The 19527-nt window shown below is 43.5% G+C and overlaps 1 protein-coding gene across 1 annotated transcript in view; it reads right to left on the reverse strand.

Moving 5' to 3' along the window:
* Positions 1–19527, reverse strand: part of LOC142766126 (uncharacterized) — a 46569-nt gene that overhangs the window by 13738 nt on the left and 13304 nt on the right. Inside the window, exons 5-12 of the mRNA XM_075867977.1 lie at positions 15502–15602; positions 14002–14118; positions 10795–10852; positions 9800–9892; positions 9186–9347; positions 7475–7726; positions 6381–6504; positions 1988–2113 (exon numbers count right to left, since the gene is read on the reverse strand). Coding sequence (XP_075724092.1) covers positions 1988–2113; positions 6381–6504; positions 7475–7726; positions 9186–9347; positions 9800–9892; positions 10795–10852; positions 14002–14118; positions 15502–15602 — 1033 coding nt within the window. The remainder of the gene's footprint in view (positions 1–1987; positions 2114–6380; positions 6505–7474; positions 7727–9185; positions 9348–9799; positions 9893–10794; positions 10853–14001; positions 14119–15501; positions 15603–19527) is intronic.

A 19527-nucleotide genomic window follows, 5' to 3' on the forward strand; every position in this document is an offset into this window, starting at 1 on the left:
GGCACATGTGCATTGAGCTAACACACGAGAGGGAAGTATCAGAAGACTTACATTTATTCACAAATCACAAGACATCCATAATTAATTGAAGTAATTGATGCACGTTTGCCTTGCAGCGAATCAATCAATTTCGCACGCAGCTTGGAAAGCATTTCTACTTCGGCTTCAGCATTCTCCTGGCAAGAGAAGTTGCATGCGGCAATGTCCAGCGCCGACACTTTCTAAAAACGACAACACCCGCTGCTACCCTCTGCGCCGCAGCCGCAGCGTGGTCAGCACATGATGAGAAAGAGGGCAGATCGGCATTTGGTAGAGAACCAACACTAAGTGAAGATTTTTTTTTTTGCTCTTTGCACGCGGCATTGAAAGAAGGGTCTCTACATGGAAAAGATGGGAAAGGGAAAGCGTGGCACAGGCGCGTCGCAGATCGGAATTTGAGAGAGAGCAAACATTCTGCCGCAGCCTTTTCTGTTTTTTTTTTTTCTTCCTTGCATGCAGCGTTGAGGTGTCGGAGGTTCTACCATGGTGTGGTGCTGAGAGCATTTTCGGAGCACAGTATGTTCAAATTAACTGACTCAAGTGCTTGCGCGTTCGAATTACAGGGCATTTTCGTCCATTGGAATACACATAGCTTTGACGGGACCACAGCGTCAGTTCTAATTAACCGAAACTTCTAATTAAGCATGTTTGAATTAATGAGATTCGACTGTATATTGCTAGTAGAACTCACTGTTGGGCTAGCTGGTGCATGTCTGAATTCAATAGTCAATTTCGCATCAAAACCACAATCACAGAAATGAAAAAAAAAAAAAAACCTATATACAGGACATCTTGTATATGTGCTTCCTTCATTTGTGTGGTTATAATTTTGGTGTGAAATTGACTATTGAGTTATATATATCGCATATTATGAAAGAAAATGGGTATATTTGTCATCCTAACTAACCTTCACAATATTTAAAAGAAACTGAAACAAGGACATTGCAAATGTCATTTTTTTGCATCAAAGGAAATGAAAACAACTTTGAATAGTAGCAGGATTTGACTATCGACAGAATGCCAGTGATAGCCTGTAAAATATGTTACTTTTAAAAATTTGCTATGCTTGGAGCATATACGTCAGCACAACATGTCCTTAAACTTAAAAAAATGAATGAATATGTGGCTAATATCCTCATTTAACCCGATTGGCACTTGGCGACAGTGTAAATTTCTCTTGGATATATGTTTTCACAGCTTAGCACCACTTCACAGCAGCGAAACCACTTTTCCAAAAAGGTTACATGCGAACTAATATCTACCTGCAAAAGTGCTTTCATGGTTTAGCACCACTCCACTGCTGTGAAATCACCTTTACAGGATGTCACATTCTGACTTAATATGCAACAATTCGTTCATTTCGTTCATTCGTTCATTTCGATAATTCAAAACTATCGATTTAAATTTGATCAGAATATTCAAAGCATTCAAATATTCGCACAAGAGCAGACTGAAAGGAAGAAGCTGAATGAAAATAGTTTTTACCTGGCTTTGCTTACATTGTAAGCAGGGCTTAAAAATTGTTGTTTGGTCTAAAAAGTGGCATTCAAACTATGTTTTTTAATCAGTGGGATGCACAACTATCACCTTCATTTGTCACTTTTCTAAGCAGCTTGAATAGCTCTTGGTCTCACTGTGAAAAGATATGTAGTGTTTATATGCCCGAGTTGACGTTTCGATAAGTGAATAGACTTGAAGGACCTGTATTCTCCAAGCTCTAGCTTTGAAGAAGACAAGTCACTTGTAGAAACATTAGCTCAAGCAAACAACCCGTGTGAGACTTTTTTGTGGCAAGCTTCCCTTCCAATCATTCTTTATCCCACTTGTAGTGCTGCTGCCACCATCATTTCCCATTTGTTCTTGTTTTTTGTTTTTCCCACTGGAAGTGTCATGCTACCATACTGCAGACGCTAGAGCTCTCTGCGAGAAAACCTGGACCCATTCTCACCTCGTGACAACTGCAGGGCTCTCTGAAGGCTGCTTTCAGACTTGCGTCGGTCGTACCTGCGTCTCTTCAAGTACTCAGGTGCACCAAGCGTCTTCCTCATTGGTCCCCTTTCGCACATCGGGCCTCCTGCATGGCAGACCATAGAGAGTGCTGTGGCAACTGTTTCATGTAGACATGCGCGAAGAGTAAATTTTAGGTTGTTTGAAGCGAATAGCAATTTTGTCAGATCGAATTTGAACATTCTTATCGTAAAACATATAGAAAGATGAGCATATCTAACATGACTCAACTAACCTGCACAATTGAGACAAAGCATATACAAGTGTCATCCTTCTTGGTTTTAAGAAAAAAAGAAGCAGCTTTAAATAGTAGCAAGATTTCCCTTTCGTTACAATGCAAGTGATAACCAGTAAAATATGTTACATGATAAAATGTTCTACACTTAGAGTATATAAGCCAGTATAATAAGTTTTTTTATTAACTTAAAAAATGATGAATCGATGCAAGCGTATTATGTTCATGTCACCTTGAATTGGGGCTTTGTGGCAGAGAGAGAAAGAAACAATTTTATTTATGTCAAAAAAATGCACAGAGGAAAGGCGGTCAAGCCGTGCCTGGCTGCAATGTCCTCAGCTCGCTGTATGGCCTAGAGCTGTACTCCTAGGCTCATATTCGCGGAGTAGACTTTTCCATGCCTCGAAGTAAGGAGTGGTCAGGAGATCAGGCAAGGGTGGATCCTCGCTGCAGCCCCATGGTATATGAGAGAGGGAGGCGATGGAGCTACATTTTGAGCAATGCGGACTGAACAGATTGGTGTAAATGTGTGCGTAAACTCGCGGGCACGGGAACAAGTTTGTTTGGAGGCGGCGCCATGTGATTTCTAGTGGTTTCGTGAGTTTGGGATGCGGCGGTGGTTTTGTTTGACAAGCGAGGCGATAGTGCTGAGCAATTTCATGATAGGATATGAGGGGCTCACCAATGTTATCTGGGTTCACACTCTCTTGCTTTGTTTTTCTACTGGGCATGTAATTTAACTCCGAAAACACTCCCTAGTGGTCCTCTTTATTGCCATGACCAAATTTTGTACTCTCTTGCTTTGTTTTTCTACTGGGCATGTAATTTAACTCCGAAAACACTCCCTAGTGGTCCTCTTTATTGCCATGACCAAATTTTGTAAGATTGTCAAATTAGTCATGCCATTTTCCATTTTACCCCCCCATTTATACCAGACTAGTCCCACTGACAAGGTCGCTTGCACACGACAGAAGTGGAAAATGTAATGGAACACTTATGACTGCAAGCACCAGTGGTATCAAACCTAAGATGTAATTTTTACAAAAGTACAAAAATAGTCGCAATAATTGTTTTGTACAATTTGACAATAAACCATAACCAAACCAGCACACATTAAACAAATTTGGTCACTTTAGTGCCACTAAGTAGTAGATAATTCTTCAGTTAAACCTCCAAAGCGTAAGGTTGCTATCACCCACTCCCCGTAAAGTAATTTACACTTTATCGTGCACGCATGTCTGGCAGATTATTCGTAGTTTGCCACAGCCGGGCTAGAGTGCACCTGCGAGCGCTTCTTCCCTTACGGCCTTCTCACCTGTCGCGAATAACTAATCTTCTAAAGGATATCTATAAAACTAATCTTCTAAACGATATCTATAAAAGTAACAAGGTAGTTATCAAATGGAAAGAACAGCTATCTGAACCTATAGAGATACAACGCGGGCTTCGACAGGGATGTCCCTTGTCACCTTTGTTATTTATGCTGTATCTCCAGGGACTAGAAGCAAAATTAGAGGGGAGTCGATTCGGATTCAGCCTCCCATTTGCCGAGCAAGGAAAGCACATTGAACAGTCATTGCCAGCATTGATGTATGCAGGTGATATAGTAATAATAGCCGACAACAAGGAAAATCTGCAGAAATTGACAGACATCTGTGGCAATGAGAAAGATAGGTTAAACTTGAAGTTCAGCAGGGAAAAATCGGCACTCATGATTTTTAATGATAACAGAGGCAATGAGCATAAGATACAGGAAGTCACGTTAGAAATAGTGGATAAATAGAGTAAAAGCTCGTTAACTCGGATCTCACGGGAAAAGAGAAAATGTCCGAGTTAACCGAATTCCGAATTATCGAACGGACCATGAGAACTAAAAGGAATTGTACACGGCACAGACAAACCTTTATTTCTTGAAAAAGTGCGTTATTTTTGCCTGCCTCGCCGTCGGAATTTCTGACAGAACGATCTTATTTAATTTCATCAGGTGGTGGTGCGCACGGTCACTGTCGCGAGAACAAACGCAGAGAACTCCTTGAGGACAGCGAGGGCTTCGGCGGCCTCCTGCACGGTGCGGCGACGTCGCGTCAGCTCATCACTTCTTTCAATATCATAACCTTTTTTTCAAGATCATTTGCTGGCTGCTGTGGCCGCTTAACTCCTGTGACGATCACCATGAAGCGAGACAACGGCGACAACGCGCACAAATACAGCCGCAACACGCGAAGTCACAACACAAAGAACCAAGACACGAAGTATATTACACCAGTAGGCGTAGCATGGGCGTAGTGAGCAGCTGTTAGTAGACAATTGATGCGCCGGTGGCCCAAGCGCTTCCGCCGGGTGGTGACTAGCGCCACCTAGCCACTTCCCCCTCATTCACTATCATCATCGTCATCTTCTGCTGCAGTTCGCTCAGTTTCGGTTTCTCCAAAACTCCGGTTCTGTCGTCGGTTACGGCAAGCGGTGCTTGAGCCTCCAAGCCGCCGAGATCGCGCGACTCCGGAGTCCCGATAACCTTCTCCGAAGTTGTCCGAGATAACCAGTGTGCGGCTAAATCCCACCGAATTAATGAGCATTTGACCTCATTGAAGTATACACAGTTTTGCTGGGACCGCGCCGCGAGTCTAAGTTAACCAAATTTCCGAGTTAATGAGGTCCGGATAAACGAGCTTTTACTGTACAAATATTTGGGCATGTGGATAAATAACGGGGCTGAGTATCTAAGGAAGCACGAAAGACACGTAGTGACTAAGGGCACCAGGAATGCAGCTGTAATGAAAAATAGGGCACTGTGGAACTACAATAGGTATGACGTTGTGAGAAGGATTTGGAAAGGTGTCATGGTTCCGGGTTTGACGTTCGGCAATGCGTTCTTGTGCATGAAATCAGAAGTTCAAGGCAGATTGAAAATTAAACAACGTGGCATAGGTAGACTTGCTTTGGGAGCACACTTGAATACCCCAAATCAGGGGGTACAGAGAGACATGGGATGGACATTGTTTGAATGCAGGGAAGCTAGCAGCAAGATGGAATTTGAGAAGTGATTGAGAAAAATGGAAGAGGAGCATTGGGCTAGGAAAGTTTTCAGTTATTTGTACATAAAAAATGTCGATACTAAATGGAGGAAACGAACTCGAAAATTGTCAAGCAACTATTTAGACAACAGCAGAATACCAAGCCAAAAGGAAACATCAGTTAAGAAGAAGGTGAAGGAAACAGAGAGGGACATGTGGAAGATCGAAACCATCACTGGAGACCTACTGAACTTTTAAGCAGGAAATTGCAAGGTAAAAGATCTACGATGATTCTCGAGGTAGTTCTCTGCTCTTCGAGGCTAGAACAAGAGTATTGTGGACCAAGACGTACCGGGCAAAATACGAAGGCACAGACACGGTACGTAGTGCGTGTGGAGAAAAGGAGGAAGGGGCTGAACATTTGATAAAGGGCTCCATTCTATATTTGAAGATAATGGCGCCGAGTTTTTCAAAGCATTTGGATTTAGGGACAGTGAAGGCAAAATATACTTTAAAGGAACAGAAATAACCAGGACGAGGCTAACTGATTGGTAGCTACAATCGAGGTGCGAGTGAAATTCAATCCTTAAACACGCTGTGATAGCACTGAACTTTATGGCAAGGTGGCGTGAGCCGCCGCCCGATCTAAAGAGCACAGCCGGATACATCCATCCATCCAGTGTCACTTGGCGGCAAGTGAGGTTACACTGGTGCTGGATGAAGAGTGCTTTCTGTTTGATGCGGCGATGGACAGTTGTCTTTCACTGAAGCAAGATTCTGTGGCACATTTCTGAAGGTCTTTTACCGTGAATTGGACATCAGGACACAGAATTCGCAGAACACTGTACGTGTCATATTCTCTGCATGCTGTACTGGCATAATATTGGGTTATTTAGCATGTTATTAATTATTTCATATATTCGGCTGGCAAGCTCGCTCTTGTAAAAATTGAGGAAATGTGCGCATGTTCACTGCTTGACGGCATGGCTGTGCCCATTTGTTTGATGAGTGTGGCTTATCCAGACCCCACAAAAGAGATAGAAGCATGTTCTATCCTTTCATGTAAAAGCAGCCAACCCACGTACTGTCATTTTGGCCAAGCTCCAACACCAGCTGCTTGGCATGGCTCGGTATGACAGCACTGAAGCTCTCAATGATGGCTCGTTTCAGCTGCAGGCACCATTCACGCTTCTGCTCCAAACTACGAGCCTGCACATAGAAGCAATCCACAAAACAACAATCTGAAAATCTGACTTCGCTAAAGGACTTAGGAACACAAAAAGCAAATCACAATTTATGCCACAGTGACAGTCTAAAACATCAGTGTTATCTGCAGCAATTCAGAACTTGAGGTAAATGCAGGACACGGCTCACGCCAGCAATGGCACATTGTGGTGCATCATCCTGATGATGTACTAGGCCCCGAGTGCAATCAACCCCTACTATACTAAAAACCCCCGTGATAAAATAAAAGGGAGACAGCAGTGTACTACAGTATGGTATAAAATACTAGCTGTGCATTTGTTTGATTTATAGAAAAAAAGAACTTCATGGCACTACCTTTGAGAACTACAGAGGTGGCTCTAAAGTTCCTTTTTTGACGTCTTTCGTTCCACTGTTGTAGTCACATGTCAGAGGTAATTTCATTATTGTGTATAGCTAGGTGTGTCCCCCTAAAAATCAACACCAGGGAGGCTATTTTGTAAGCGTTCTGTCACAGAGTGGAGGAGAGACAGATGTGGAAAATTAGAGGGAGCTGCATAGGATTGGTCAAGCCTTGCGAAACGGTCAAGACGTGAAAATAGCCTAGGAACAGGCACAAAATGGGGGAGCCTCCGCTCTGTTGACAAAACAGATAGAAAACAGACTCTGCATGACGTGGAATGAATCAAAACATATGCTTTTGAGCCAGGAGAATAAATTAGCACGTCTTGTGCCTGGTTTGCCCCAATCCCATGCCGACAGCTTGGAGAAATCACCACCGAAAGACTCGGCAAACCATCTAGTGTCCACTCAAGAGATTAACACAAAAAAATTGTTGAAGTCAACCCGCCTTTCAATCTTAATCTTTGAAAAAGAATGCTTGCCAATGCTGATGGTCAGCTTCAATAGGTAGAAGACCCCCTATCCCCTGGTATCATTGCTGTTCCGAGGTACTTGCATACATGGGCATACCCACCTGGAAGGAGTACTGGTAGTCGGGGCTGTTGAAGGGCACCACTTGAAAGCAGAGGGGCTCCCCCTGTATGCTCTCGATGAGCATCAGGTTGGAGCACACCACGTGCGTCTTGTAGTGCAGGATGCCCTGCTCACGCTGCTTGGCCACCAGCAGCAGCTTGTCGAAAAGGAACAGGTGCCGCAGGGCCTTGGCACCCAGCATGCGGAAGCAGCCCTCGGCCACCAACTCCCCGAAAGTGGTCAGGTCCTCACCCTGCACCCAGCCATGCACTAATCTACACAACTTGTCGAAAGATATCACCACAGCAAAATCTATCAAGTGGCCAACTCCACAGAGTTCCCCACAATAATTACTAGAGGAACTACGGTGCTGCGGTCGTACAGCCACCATAGGAACGACAGGCAGTGCAGAGATTTGCTTACTCTTCATGCTTGCAGCATCACACACACTAGTGGCTTTGGTGTTTGCTTCAGATTAAAGAATGAATTGTTATGAACTCTGTGAGCCAATTTCAATTGGTGAGCCTAAAAAAGGTCAAGGCTGTGAAGTGGAACTGCTGAACTTGGTCTTCCAACAAAGTGGATGCAGGCCACAAGGAGCGGACAGAACAAAGTTTCAACAAATCCGTGAACTCTATCCATCATTTCCATGCGTGCTGCATTGCAGCTCCTACAGAGACTTGAGTCCCCTATGGTGCATTTGTAAAAAACTCCATGCCTAGAGTTCCCTCTGGTGCATTTATAAAAAACTCTATGCCTAATTCTACTTTGACTATGTTTTCATGGAGCAAGATTGCCATGAGAATGTTATAACTGCGTGCATTCCAATTTAAAGATAACTGGCTTCTGTTTTTGTCATAGGCAGAGATAAGGGTGAAATTAAAGACTGAGTCAGGCAATGCCACTGTGGCAACTGTGATGTTTGCACCGTGTAGACTCCTCGCATTTAGTTTTTTCAAGAATACTTCCAACTTTAGAAGGTGGATAGCCAACAACAAAGAAAAAAGCATGCGCATTCAGCCTTAAAATGCAGTGAATTCTGAATGCGACAAAAAAGGACACCCAAAAATATGCACAAAAATACCGCCCCTTCAAACAGTTGTATTAGCGTTTGTTTGGTGGAGTCTCCAAATGAGAGCCCACTCTTGGAACACAATATACCAATCAAAACATTTATTTAACTAATTTTATATGGACAATACCATCAGCCAAACGAAGTATGTCACTAGTGACACTCTAAAAGACAAGCTTATGCAAGACTCCAATACACTCAATCAACATAACAACAAACAAGGCAATGCGAAAGCTGCATCGCCAACGCTCAATTCACCACGAGCGGCCCACAGGAAACGGCTCGAGGAGACATCCCCACAAACTCTCCGGAGGAGGGAGATGACCGTTCGTGACAGCTGTCACACGCCAAAAAGGCTCACCATTCTTTTCTGTCCAGCCACTTAACTTCGCCACCAGGCATCAGTGCTGGTGCTACCACACTGAAAGCATAATAATGATGATGGTGAAAATTATGCGCGAGCGCTGTTCTACCTACTGCTCAGCGGCTGTTGACCTTAAATGCGACTTATCCGTGGGACACGTGTGCACCATGAGGCTCAAACGTCTTTACAGGGGGTGATAGCACCCCCACACTTCGCACACGCATCTCTTTCCCAATGATTCGAAAACACTGTGCATTCCCCATCAGCCTAGCTTACCTGCCATCCGTAAAGGAGTGACTGTATCTCCTGCACTCGCACAGCGTGTTCGTGCCTCCGTTTCATGTCGTTGATGTGGTACGCTATGCCTGTCATCACAGACAGGGCATTCTTCACATCGGGGTAGCCTGGGCTCTCCTTGTCCACGTGCTTCAATATGTTCTGCGCACGAAATTCCCAAGATATGAAAATAATTGTCGCAGGATTCTTGTCTTATGGCAAAGATAATGCAACAGCATTGCTGTACAGCCGGTTACCCTGGCAAAAGAAACAGCTTTCATGACCGAGTCCACCACCACAAGTCACATAGAACTAGCAAAAACCAATCTTCAGCAACCTAAAGTGTCGTAACTTCTTAATTAATTTAATGTTACCATGAGTCACGAGGATGTTGGCTCCCACGCCTAGTGCTAGCACTGGATGACAATTTTGAGAGAGGACAGAAGTAAAGTGTGCCAACAAAAGGGAGACGCTTTCTTTTAATGCAATGTCATTGACCGGATGCAATATGTTCTACACTAGACTCTTTTTTTTTTTTTTGCAATAAAGCAGATCTCTTCACACCATAGAGAGTATCAGCAGCAAAATGAATGGCCTATCTAAACAATGTTCACCTGAAGGAGGAGGTGGTACTTGAGAATCCTCTGCACAGGCTTCAGCAAGTAGGATCCCAGGGGCAAGCTGTGGTGCAGTGACGTCTGGCGTGCCTGCACACAAGTGAAACACACATGGCCCTACTTTTTAAACAAAAGAAGCCCACTTGATTAGAATAGATTTGAACCTTGACATGACAAATCTGCCCATAACGAGGCGGATAAGGTGCTACTAATCGCAAAATCTTACAAATGTATGCTTACAAACATGTATAATGAAGGTGCCCGAACACTCCCAGCCGTTTTTTTTTTTCCTGTACACTGACAGTCTGTAAGTGCTAAGCATGCACACAAAGAGAAAATACTTGAGAACGATCCCCAATAAACATAAGCTCGGGCAATGTGGTCGTATCTTCAGGAATTAAATTACCGCCGCTGATACAAAATGGACACTGATCGGGCAGCGAGAGCTTGATGCTCACTGCGTCTAAAAGCTGAAGCGACTAGGACTGCCACTTGCCTAACATGCCTGACACGACGTTACAGCTTTGAAGTCACTGATCGCTATGTACAGTACACAATGCAGCCATACCAGTTTATGGTGTTCAACAGAAAAAAAGCAGCTCGAGATAAACACTGCCACATAGCTCACATTAAAACAAGGCACATAGCAACACAGGCAGATGACGCCCGCTCTCAACCAGAGGTTCAGCAACGTAGACTGAACATATCAAATCAGATCGGTCACTAGGCCTACATGTCATGGGAAAATGCTAAGGCAACAAAAGTGGGTATTCGAAAACTCGTTCAACTGTGCTGCTGCCATTTCTAAAAATCCATTATTTAAAGCCTGGTAATAACTTATACACTTGACACAAAGAGCTACAATTTATCCACAGGATTCTGCATCAACTCATTGCGCTTGCACAAAATTATCGAAGCCATTTTCAGTCCCTTAATAGAAGACTGTTTTCTTGCAGTGCCCGAGAAAAGCTACACAAGACAGCAAGACTTGCCTTGAATATTTCCGCTGTCTCTGCTTTGCCAACCAGTTCAGTAAGGGTTGATACCATTCTGAAAAATAAAAAGGAGAGTATTTCCAGCTCATCAGAAACTGAAACTGAAATCTGCATAAGGACATGAAACCAACAAAGCTAGCATGTCTTTTTCAAGCGTTACACACACACAAAAATAGATTATTATAAAAGAACGAAACGAAACAAAGAAACTGAAGGAAAACATAATGGTGTTCAATTCAGCCTCCGTCAAACTCTTGCAATTTTCACCTTGATATTTTGTTTCCTTCTTCCAGGTTATGGAAGATCTTAAAAGCGGCTCAATGCTGACAACCAGCCTACTACAATAGTGTAACACCTTTACAGCTCATACCACGAAATTATGCAACTTTTGCTGAAATAACTATTGATAACAACACAACCAAAACTGCATCATGCTATTTTTATATGCTCAATGTATGTGGAGTCAGTACTTTGGAGGTTGCATTCCCAGAACCACTTTCACGTGCTTCTACTGGCCTAAAAAGCTGTTGCTTACTTCACTAGATAAAGAAGTGTGGTCTAGCAATAAAACGTAACTGCAACAAAGTAATAGACGATTTGAAAAGTGTAGCTTATGATAGCATAGATATAATGGCAACGCCGAAATCGACACTGTTATATTTTTAATTCACAGAACAAACTACAGTGCATTGATTTCAAACTTCGGTGACAAAGATAGGCTATGTTTATTATGGGAAGTGGTGTTGGGTCATGCCACGTGACGACAAGCACCGTTTCCTTTTTAATGGCTGGACGCTACAAATAGCATGAAATATTCTTATGGTGGAAGCTAGGCCATTACAAGTGAATTCTAAAAACAGCAAAAACGCTTTTTACACTTTTTTTCAAAAAGAAATGATTCTTGTTTCAAAGTTATGTATTTTCAGAACAACGAGCACAACACTTAGCCTGCGAACGAGGCTATGGTGTGCTAGCAACTGAAGGTAGAAACGCATGCTGCGATTTTAGCGTACCTAAAATGTGGCAGGTGGTGGGCACCAGCGTTGCCATAGAACGAGTCTTACAAGCAATAGTTATAGCGCGAGAACAGAACGACAACAAAGAGACCTCGTTCTGTTCTCGCGCTATAACTATCATCACGTCATATTAACTAGCCCAAACTGCTACACTTTCAAGCAAGCCGAGAAGTGACCCTGCCCAAAGCGTGTGTGTATCTTACACAGTGTGACCGTGGGAGCATCTGCTACCCGATGCACGAGGTTCGTAGTAGCCGTGCTAAAGATGCCGTCACAAAGAGCGGTAGCGAGGTATTGTGTGAAGGCCACCGTGAGGTGACCTTTCAGGTATGTATTTATGAGACGCGTGCTGTGATTGGAAGCAGTCTTTGACATCAACAGGCGAGTGAAATGCGAAAGAGAATGTTTCTCGTCATCCTCTGCTCGAGATTTGAACTTTGAAGACTCATAGCTTCCCTTTCCAGGCACCAATTTCTGTAATTCTTATTGCATTAGTCTCAATAATCATCGCTACACGCATTCCGGTGCTAAATAAAGCTGTAGAAAAATTGTCATGGGGCCCCTTTAATGACCAGCGGTTATTTTACCTACGTGCTACGTGCCCGGCCTATGTTCGTTTCTTCTTTTTGATTTCAGTTATGATATCCCTAACCCCGGTTTTTTCCCTGACTCACCCTGCTCTCTTCTTGTCTTTTAAGGCTACACCTATCATTTTCCTTTCCATCGCTTGCTGCGTCGTCCTCAATTTAAGCTGAATTCTCTTTGCAAGCCTCCAAGTTTCTGCTCCGTACCGGCAAGATGCAGTTGTTATATATACTTTGCTCTTGGGGGTTAGTGGTAGATTATCATTTGTGATTTGAGAATTCTTGCCAAATGTGCTGCATCCCATCCTTATTTTTCTAGTTATTTCACTCTCATTGTTCGGCATAATCATATGGTGGTTTTGGGACGTTAAACCCCACAAATCAACTCTCATTGTTAGTTTCTGCGGTTACTACCTGTCTTAAGTAGGCATATTTCTTTATAACTTTCAGTGTCTTTCCACCCAACGCAAAGCGTTGTTTTGGGGTGAAGGATATCATGGTTGAAATCAAGAGGAGGAAATGAACATTGACCGGGCGTGTTGACAGGATAACTGCTGGTCATTGAGGGTAACTAACTGGATTCCCATAGAAGGCAAGCGGGTTAGAGAGACAGAAAGTTAGGTGGGCGAATGAGATTAAGAAAATTGTGGGTATAAAATGGCAGCAGCAAGCACAGGACTCAGTTGGCTGGCAGAACATGGGAGAGGCCTTTGCCCTGCAGTGGACGTAGTGAGGCTGATGATGATGATGGTAGCTGTGGTTCCACTGTATATTTCTCCCAGTATGTTTATGTAGGGTTTGTCAATGCCCTGATTCAATAATGCCTGCATCACTGCTGATGTCTCCACTGAGTATGTGCACACACAGGTGCACATACTTAAACTATGATTGTAACAATATGCTCACTAATGAGCCCAGATGTGCTCGCCTCTAAAATATCTGAAGTGGCTGCACCAAAAAACTCAATTTCATGATGCATTGATATCCCAAATGTAAAACAATAATTAGAACTAACAGACACGAAAGCCAAAAAAATATATGGAATGTCATTTGTAGCAATTTTGATGTAAATGTGAAGAAAGCAAAGTGGATGAAAAGATAACTTGCCACAAGCAGGGACTGAATCTGCAACCTACAAATAACATGTCCGATGCTCTGCCAACTGAGCTACAGTTTCGGTCATCTCTCTGTCTACTTTTTGAGGTACATGTGTGCATTTAAATGTGGGAGTGCGAGTCAGCAATGCTGTTAGTCATGATGGTGAGTTTAGAACACTCAAAGGTTTGGTTCTTGCCAGTGGCAGGTTATCTTTACGTCCAATTTACTTTCTTGACATTTACATCACCATTGCTACTAATAGGATCTCCTATACTTCCCTTATCTATCTTGTCTTGTTATTTATAATTATTGCTGTGCTCAGCAAAAAAAAAAACCGAGCCCCTAGAATTTTCTTTGTTTCGTTCAACTGCAACAGTGAACATAGGTCACTGCAAAAACGCTATTTGGAGCTAGGCTTATTTACCTGGTGACAATTTTTGCTGAACTTTACTTTTTCTGTAACATGCTTTGCGGCAACATAGAGAAGTTAAAAGTGCAGTGCTCACGTTGGATAACTTGTGCAGAACTCTGTGTAGACAGAAAAGCCACTGCTGTGGGCCACAAAGCATCGAGCAATGGAGACTGGGTCAAAGCCACACTTTTCCAGCTGCGCCAGAAAGCCACTGCACAAAAAAGAAAACATTAAACACATACAAGCTCACTACTGCCACCAAAAAATTATTTAGGAGCGATGACAAGAACTGCTTGCAGGTGCGACTGAAATTCTAGATATTAGGCATGAGCACATATTCAAGCACTTAGAATATTTAAACAAATATTAAAGTATTCCAATTCATAACAACACAAATTTAAGTTATTTAGAATTTGAAAGTATTCGAAATCAACAAATAGGCATAAGCCGCATGTAACCCCCCTCCCTCCCTCCTAAAAAGGCAGTTTCACAGCTTCATAGGAACGCTATTCTGTGAAACCACCTACATTAAATCTTTATTGCCGCAAAGCCCTTTTTAAAAGTTAAATGAATGTGTTACCCTCAGGTATATAAATATTTTTTTGAAGTTTAGGAGCATGTTGTATGGACTTATATGGGCTAAGTACAGTAAAATTTAGGACATGTTTTTTAGGTTTGTACAAATAGTGAATTTTGGGTTTGAAGCTAATAGTGATTTTGGCATAATAATTCCGAACCAAATCAAAGTTGTATATATTACATACTATATGATAATAGGTATATTTATTACAACTGGACTAATCTGCACAAATTTTTTTTTAATTTGAGACAAGACCTTAGCAAATGCTATTCTTTTTGGTTGAAGAGTAGCAGGATTTGAGTTTTGATAAAATGCAAGTGATAACCGGTAAAGTATGATACACAATAAAATTTACTACACTTATAGCACATAAGCCAGTATAACGATCTTTCAAACCTTAAAAAAATAATAATAAATTTGAGTGATATGTTCATGTAACCTTAAAGTGGGGCTTTGAGACAGTGCAGATTTCTTTTGAAAAGATGGTTCCACGGCGTAGCGATCTTTCACTGCAGTGAAGCCACCTTTGCAGAATGCTACATGAGCACTAGTATACATTTAGATAGGTGTTTTCACAGCTAGCACCTACCCACTGCAGTGAAACCACCTTTACGGGAGTTACATGCGAACTAATATAAATTTATTCATTTCGAATAGGGTACTTTGAAATTTCCTATAATTTAAATTTGATTTAAAGCGAACTTCAATACCATAATATTTGTTCAAATATTCAAAGCGTTCAACTATTCACACGAGCCTACTAATCACTATTTGGGAGTATTTATGTTTAGTTTCTTTTACTGTCTTACGACAGAGAAAAGCAATGTAAGTGCACTGACAATGTTGAAACAGTGGTTAAACAACCAAAATGAAAGTACACGACCATAGCTAATATAACAATGTGAACAGCATGAAAAGAGTTTAATGGCTTTTCCTGCCTCTGCACCCACCAGCTAGTTGCTTTCACAGTACTATTGTTGACAAACCCAAGTGAAAAGAGTATAGTTAGCTGACCTGTTGAATGCATAGATGCGCTCAATGTTGCCGAACAGGCTCTTCAGCTCCTCTGGCTTTATTTTGCTGTCAGTCAGCTGAGACAATGGCTTCAGGTATCCCTGAAAAGAAAGAAATATTGCTTGGAGCTTCTACAAACACGCTCGAAAATAGGAGCTGAACTTCGAAACAATGGTTCACTGGGCTAGTTGGAACGTTATGCCACTTTGGATTTGGCAGTGCAAAAAACAACCGCAAGAGAAGTACAATACACCACAGAGCGCCTTGTAGTTTTTCAGTGTTGTACTTCTTGTGTCCTCGTTTCTTGCGCTGCCCATTTAAAAGATGCATAACCAATCCCAACTTGTCCAAATGCCAATTTTTCTTCAAATTTACAGATAGCTTTTCATACAGTACAGAACAGGAAAGTTGGGAATAGACCACACAACCGAGGAGCTGAGTGCCAGCAGCAGGTCTTGCTGCGTATACGCGAAATATATGCTAGCCAGTAAAAGAGACAAGGAAAGACATGGGATAAACATGATACAAAGAATGACCAGGGGTTACAGACTTTTTATGCGGAGTTGATCTTGCAGATAGAGTGCAGATAATGTCATTAATTGCTTGGGTTTAACGTACCAAATTATATGATTATGAGAGACAAAGTAGTGGAGAACCCGGGAATTTTCAACCACCTGGGGTGATAGATAACCTCACATCATTATCAGCTGGAGCCTGGGGCCCTTCATGCACCAGTTCACCATATGTAGAGTTACTTGACAAGTTATTTGCATATCTACAAGATATGTGATTTCCTTGTCAAGTAACTGTTGTGGTCAAGTAACTTGTCAGGTTTCCTATGTGTAATCAGTTATCCTGCTTTCACACTTGGTGCTAGCTCGTTCAAAGTTTTCAAAAGTGAGGAAGTAGGTACATTGAAAGAGCAGCCCCGGTGGCCTAGTGGCTAAAGTACTCGGCTGCTAACCCGCAGGTCGCGGGATCGAATCCCGTCTGCGACAGCTGCATTTCCAATGGAGGCGGAAATGTTGTAGGCCCGTGTGCTCAGATTTGGCTGCACGTTAAAGAACCCCGGGTGGTCGAAATTTCCGGAGCCCTCCACTATGGCGTCTCTCATAATCATATGGTGGTTTTGGGACATTAAACCCCACATATTATTACATCAAAAAAGCATTATCGAATCTAATTGGTTTTTGTGTCTTTGAATGTAGACAGCACAATCATTGCCATCATGGGGCGTATCTAACTGCCTTAGTTTCATACCAACATAAAACGCCTGAATAGGCCTGAATATTAAAGGAGCGATTATTTCATTCAGCAGGTAATCAAAAATTTAAGAGAAGTAACTGCAGAGCTTCCGACGAAAACAAGAAGTCCTCATACCTAAGATAAAGCTATTTTTAAGAAACCTAGCAATGCTTCTTGCATGATAATTTGTATAATTTTACGAAAAAATTTACGCTCACACTACACTGGTGTCACACATGTCCCGTTTATTAGGAAGGCAATCGCCGGGCTAATTCCAAGGGTCGAAGTATCGGCCCCCCGAACCGCACCACGAAAGCGTGGACAATTTAGAAGTGGTCCTTCTTGGCGCGCCAGCGGACGCCGGCTGTGGTCCAAAGAACAAGTCAGAGCCGAGAGTTGATAAGCAAACAAAATTATATTCTCATTAACGGCAGATCAAAAACAATACACACGTATGCACACTCCACAATAGTTACATACAATACGTCACCAATCAAACAACGTACTACACAGTACAATCAGCCACACTCAAAACAACGGACATAGACAATGAACGATACGCTCTACAATGCAGTCGCATGCATTGAACAACCAAGACACTTAAAGACTAAAGAGATAGAAACCTATCCAGTCCAAAGTTCTTGGAACAAAAGTCTGGATGATACTCTTCCGAGAATCACTCACTCAAAGTCCAGCGTTGTTGTCGTTCCGCGCCCTCGAAGTTTCTCTTCCAGGAAACCTCACACCTTCAATTGGCCACTCTCCAAGCTTCAAACTTCTTCGCCCGAACACGTCAGCTTCACACACGCAGCTGTCGCCACGCGTCTTCGCTCGATAGCAGTAAACACACTCTCTTGCCTGTAGCTCGGGCCTTCACCCCTCAGGTGGAAATCCTCTTCATCTCCTGCTTCGTCCCTACGGACAAACCTTCGCCGACTACACGGCGGGATCCCTTCGCACTCTGGTGCAACTTCCGTCTTCTCCTGATCTCTCATCTCGGCTGCTCGGTTAAATACCTTGCGCGCGACATTCCAGACGGTTCTCGTCATTTCGTCGGCGCGATACGCAGCGAAGGCTGGGAAGAGGGCGAGACGGTTGGAATGCCCTCCGCGGCCGATGACTCAACTCGGTATGACCACGCCCCTTTCGTTCTGGAACTTTCGCGGGCTATCTCGGCCGCCGATGTGAGGCGAGGAGGTTCGTCGGCGAAGCCACGCTTCCGAGGGGAGAGCGCGCGCCCCGGGGAGCCTTTAGATGTTTGTTTTTTTTTTTTTTTTGACCTCGCGGCGCCACTACGGCGTTTCGTGGCGACAATTTGGCGGCGGGCCCATTTTTAGCGCTCGTTCTGTGACACTGCCCCCCACTTTAAGAATATTATCTCATAATATTCGGAACCACACAAACAAGCGCGAACAGTCCCCACTCTCTCAAAGACTGTAACATAGTCCTTTGCTCATGACACGTCACATCACTCAATACGATTGGACATTACAATTCAATCTCACACACACGAAATATAACCGCAGGTACATGAGTACAACGCTTCATCACACATTCCAAACAATACAAACATACAAAGTTCTGTCTTTACCACAATTATACAACACTATACATCACATCACAGCACAGACACTTCGACACTTGTGACACAGGATAACACAACACTAACACAACATATGGCACTCAGCACTGCCAAACACATTCTGATTCGACTTCAGCACTTATCCTGTGTATTTCGAGCTGCGCTTGCGTCCTTTCTTGCGGTGCTCGCTCGATCTCTTCTTGTGTTTCCACGTTCTTTTTCGGCGAGCCCTTTCCAACGACGATATCTGAGGCGGCGTCTCAGCCATCGTTGTCCTTCCGACACTGTTAACGGCTGATAACGCTCAACCGATCCTGTCACCCGCTTGTTCACGTCCCGACATTTGGCCTGGCTGGCCAACTCCGTCTCCTTTGCTCTGTCGGTCGGTTGAGGTCGTGCCGACGTAAGACCAGTTGCCCGGCCCGTGAACTCGTTCAACACGATCATCTTATCATTCATAGTCCCTTGCACCGCGGCTTCACCTTGGGCTCGAGTGGGATCCGTCACGGGTTGCTCCTTCACTGTATCTCGCGGTCGTTGGGTTGGCGAGGGCTCTATCTTAAGGTCTTCTCCCAAACATTCCGGATCATTCGGTCCTCGCGCCCCGTCGATGTTTCCGATGACAAGGTCGTAAAGGGGGGTCGTCATACATAGAGCCGTAACCTTCCCGCTGAAGTATGGGGTTTCAACCTCAATTTCTGTTTCGGGAAGCATCCGAACTGTACGGTCAATTAAGCAAACCGGTTTCGATTTGCCGGTTAACTCACTTTCCCGTACCAAGTTTCTCCGCACGATAACAGTGGAGCTGCCGGTATCTCTTAACACCGTAATCTTTTTGCCCGCAACTTTTCCTGGCAGCATTGGCATTCCTTTCGTAACACCGGTTGGCTGTTTTGACATTACAGCACCCACAATAGGAATTTTCTCCCCATTCTTCAACTCTACGAATCCATCGGTGACGGCATTATTATCAGATTTCGGTGCCGCTTGCACACAAGATACCTGGTGAGTTTGGCTCGCTCCGTTACGACATGCGTCTGCCTTGTGCCCAGTCTGACCACATTTGAAACATTTTACAACCGTGGGGCTTGTGAAGTTAGTTCGGCAGTGGTTAGCACGGTGACCCACTCGGTTGCACAGAAAACATCGCGGAATGCTCTCTGGTGCACGCTTCTTTTCTTTGGGAGTCAGTTTCTTCG

Source organism: Rhipicephalus microplus, chromosome 6 (assembly GCF_043290135.1).
Source record: "Rhipicephalus microplus isolate Deutch F79 chromosome 6, USDA_Rmic, whole genome shotgun sequence".
Classification (NCBI taxonomy): Eukaryota; Metazoa; Arthropoda; class Arachnida; order Ixodida; family Ixodidae; genus Rhipicephalus; species Rhipicephalus microplus.